This window comes from Myxocyprinus asiaticus, chromosome 20 (assembly GCF_019703515.2).
Source record: "Myxocyprinus asiaticus isolate MX2 ecotype Aquarium Trade chromosome 20, UBuf_Myxa_2, whole genome shotgun sequence".
Taxonomy (NCBI): domain Eukaryota; kingdom Metazoa; phylum Chordata; class Actinopteri; order Cypriniformes; family Catostomidae; genus Myxocyprinus; species Myxocyprinus asiaticus.
The window spans coordinates 22,812,028-22,816,025 of record NC_059363.1 but is presented as its reverse complement, the minus strand read 5'-3'; the positions used below and the strand labels follow the sequence as shown (position 1 = coordinate 22,816,025).

At 39.4% G+C, this 3,998-nt stretch overlaps 1 protein-coding gene across 1 annotated transcript; it reads right to left on the bottom strand.

Moving 5' to 3' along the window:
- Window positions 1–1,643: 1,643 nt before the first annotated feature.
- On the bottom strand, window positions 1,644–3,809 carry LOC127411053 (ankyrin repeat domain-containing protein 9-like). The gene has a single exon (XM_051646391.1). The coding sequence runs from the start codon at window positions 2,513–2,515 to the stop codon at window positions 1,652–1,654; it is 864 nt and encodes a 287-aa protein (XP_051502351.1). The 5' UTR covers window positions 2,516–3,809; the 3' UTR covers window positions 1,644–1,651.
- Window positions 3,810–3,998: the final 189 nt, after the last annotated feature.

Here is a 3,998-nt window from a genome sequence, read left to right as displayed (position 1 = left end):
GTGTCAAACCCCCAGAATCACTGTTCAGTGAAAGCTTTTTTATTTCTTTATAGGCACTTTAGGGTACATAACTGCAGAAGAATTGGTAATGTTTTGTCTCATGAGTGTATGACACTCTACTGAACCTGCCTGCAGGTTTAATTTCATAGGGACAGTATTTGAAAAATACCACTTTGCATAATGTGTTTTACCCATCTTGTTTTATCTGACCCATATGTATTATGTTTTAATATCCACATGCACAGTTAGTCAGTTTACACGCTAATGCACTTTGTTCGCTACATATGGAAATATTTAATGTGAATCAGTTTTTAGTTGTGTTCTGCTGCTATAGATGCATACATTATGTAAATAACTCTATATTGACCAAACACACTTGAACACATCATTATTGGTAGAGGAAGTATACCGTACATCACAATATATTTCAGACTAACCAACAAGAGGGCATTTGGAAAGGCAGAGTCTTTTTAAATCTGATTTTAGGTTTAATGTGAAAGGGAAATATAGGATTACTTTGGCTTTACTTTAGGAAGTTAAGGAAGTCAGCTTTATTTGTAAATACACTTGTACCTTGTTGAATACTTGACAGGCATAAAATCATGGTAGCATCTGGCACATAGATGTAACTTGAGTCTTAAGGAGTGCATGGTGTCTGATTTACCTCCATCTGCACTGTAGTGACATGTTGCACTTAAATGTGAGGTATTTTAAATGGACGGTTTGACTTTTAACACACACAAAAAAAAAAAAGAGAAAAACTATTTGAATTTACCACTTGGTTGATAGAATCTATCATAGTATGTTATGAAAAAACTGTATCTTAATGCTGGACAAGCATTCCTCATATACGTCCATATAAAGAATGCATCTATCATAGATAACTAAATATGAATTCAGTGCAAAGTCTAATGATTAATTTCCTCTCTTTAGTGTCTGGTATTTGTAAATCTTCCTTTTGACACCTCAGTAATGCATCATATGCAAATAGGACATTGAAATGACCATGTAGGCATTTTTTCTACTTTCATTTGGTTTGCTTTTGGCTATTTGAACATTACACATGCCATTGCTTTGAACTTGCCAGACCCATTCTACCCCAATAGAGTTTCAGTTCCTTTTTTATTTGCACTTAGACCATATTGTAAATTGGATTAAAGTGATAGATGTGGTACGCTGCTATGCCAGTGTGGTGATTATGCAGCTAAATGTGAACTCACATATTCACCATGACTTAACCTCTGCGGTCTTTACTCCATGCTTAGTCATGACAAACTTCCAAAATTAAAATGTTTACATATAAATTTCTGCCTGTTGTGGTACAATTGCAGAATTATCGTATTGCTGGTGATATGCATGTTTTTATTTATTAATTTTTTTATGCTTAATGAAAACTGAAACTTTAAGTTTTGGCACAGAAAAAAAAAAATCATGGCAACAAAATTGTTGCAAAAAAAAAAAAATAACAACATATTTGAATAAGTTTACATTTCTTTCAAAAATGCATGGGCAATGAAAGCAACCTAGCGTTCACATAATATTCACATATTATATTTACAGAGCTTATCCCCAAAATGCATTATAGCCTGAATATTTCAAGACTATTACAGGTGTCAAACTGTGTGCATTATTGCATTATCTACTGTGCACTTTAAGCTTGACCCAGTCTGAAGTCGAGGGGCTTCAGACAGTCCGGCAGTGAGTCCAGCTGGTCTCTGGAAATGGACTGGCTGAGCTTCTGCATGGCCTGAACGAGCAGTGAAGAAGGGGATGATCCGGAGAGCCACTGGAACGCCTGCTCTCCTATGAGACTCCTCCAAAAATCTGCATTGTCCTCCAACTGTCCGTTCATCTTGAAACGAAGTTTGGGCATGAATAAAATGATGTAGCCAAGACAAATGTGCTTCGTCTGCATGTCAAATTCACTCTGGCAGATCTGCCTGAGTAAACAGTCCAGTGGAGTGTTCCCTGACAGGTCAGTTGCGTAAGGACACGCGCCGTGTCCCAGCAACAGTTTCAAACACTCAGGACGCACCAGGTCACACGCGAGATGCAGCGCGGTCTTGCTGTCGTCCGTGTGGATGCAGCCCTGGCGGTTGAGATAACTCTGTCTCTCACAGTCTTTAAAGTCCTTGATGGTGTCCATGATCATTTTAAGGATGTTAATGCGATTGTAGCGGACCGCTATGGCGAGGTGAGGTGTCGTAGATGCCTGACAGCAGCAGAAACTTCTGCTGGGCATCTCCAGCGCGCGGACTGAGAATCTGTTGAGTATGTAGCGCGCGTACTGCTGGTGGTCGTGCACGAGCGCGTAGAGAAAAGCCTCCGATGGGGAATACAAGCACGCCCGTCCGTCATCTTCCCAGTGAAACACCTCCATCGTCCGCATGTCCTCCAGGACCCACACCGGTAACAGGTCCCGCACAGCTTGATAAAACCGGAACGAGGTTTTTTGGCATTGTTTTTGGGACTTATAGTCCGCGCGACTCTCGTACATCCCCACATCCATATGCATTGCAAATTTCACCGTTATTGCTCTCTGTATAAAACTTTATGGGTCTTTGGATATAAAGATCCTGCTAGGATTCAGGGTTTTTCGTGGATTTTCTGTGTAGCCAGGGCTGAAACATCTGTAAGGGATTCACTATAGCCTACCCATAATAATGTAGGTGCATTGCAAATGTACGATTATTAATACGACCCAACTAGACCTTTCACTCGTCGGTTAGTTCACGAGACCAGGCTGTAATCTCAGACGATATAGAGTCTAAAAACTGCTCTCCGTTCAGCCCGCCGGCAAATCCCACTACACACTCTGCGGAGGGTTCATATGCGCAGGACGGCCAGTGTAAATTTACGCGTATCTCAGCGGTCTGTCCCATTGGACGCAAGAGCACGTCACAAGGGTACAAAGTGCCTCCAACTTTTCCTTATTAGTGTAGATCGCCATGTGTGCGTCTGTTTGGGCGCTATCGAGTGTTCCTCGCGCATACAGACCATTCAACACGACTCGTTTTACGTAATATTCCACAGATCGAGCCGTGCGTTCAGGATGCTGTTTTTCAGTAGGAATCATAATTTTTAATGATGACATTGTATTATGAACGCATTCCATAGTCTCCGGTTTATTAAATAAGGTTTTTATAATTACTGCAACGACTCTGCTGCTTGAGTAAACGAAGTTATTATAGAAAAACATTTAAGCAATGTTATTTTTATTTGATATTGTGTAAATTACAAAATAAAAGGGGTAGGTCATGCAAAAATGAAAATTCTCTCATCATTTACTCACCCTCATGCCACCCCAGATGTGTATGATTTTCTTTCTTCTGTGGAACACAAACGAAGATTTTTAGAAGAATATTTCAGCTCTGTAGGTCCATACAATGCAAGTGAATGGTGTCCAGAACTCAGAAACTCCAAAAAGCACATAAAGGCAGCATTAAAGTAATCCATACGACTCCAGTGGTTAAATCAATGTCTTCAGAAGCGATATGATAAGTGTGGGTGAGAAACAGATCACTATTGAACTTCTTTTTTACTATCAATCTCCACCTTTGACCATCCCCGACCCGTAGGTGGCTGAATGTGAAAGTCACTTCCACACCAGAATGTGGAAGTGAAAATGAAAGTGGATTTACAGTTAAAAAAAAAAAAAAAAAAAAGACTTAAATATTGATCTGTTTGTCATCCACACCTATCATATCGTGATAGGTGTGGATTAAACCACTGGATTATTTTCATGCTGCCTTTTATGTCCATTTTGGACCTTTAAAATTCTGGCCACCATTCACTACTATTGAATGGACTTACAGAACTGAGATATCTTAATTTGTGTTCAGCAGAAGACAGAAAGTCAAACACATCTGGGATATCGTGAGGGTGAGTAAACGAAGAGACAAGTTTCATTTTTGGGTGAACTATACATTTAATTTACAGAGGCTTAGTGTTCTTTATTTATAATTTATTTATTGATTTATTGAAGAAGAAAAAAGTAA

Bases quoted from the DNA above. Each gene is read 5' to 3' on its own strand.
- LOC127411053 (XM_051646391.1), bottom strand. From the start codon at position 2,515: ATGCATATGGATGTGGGGATGTACGAGAGTCGCGCGGACTATAAGTCC.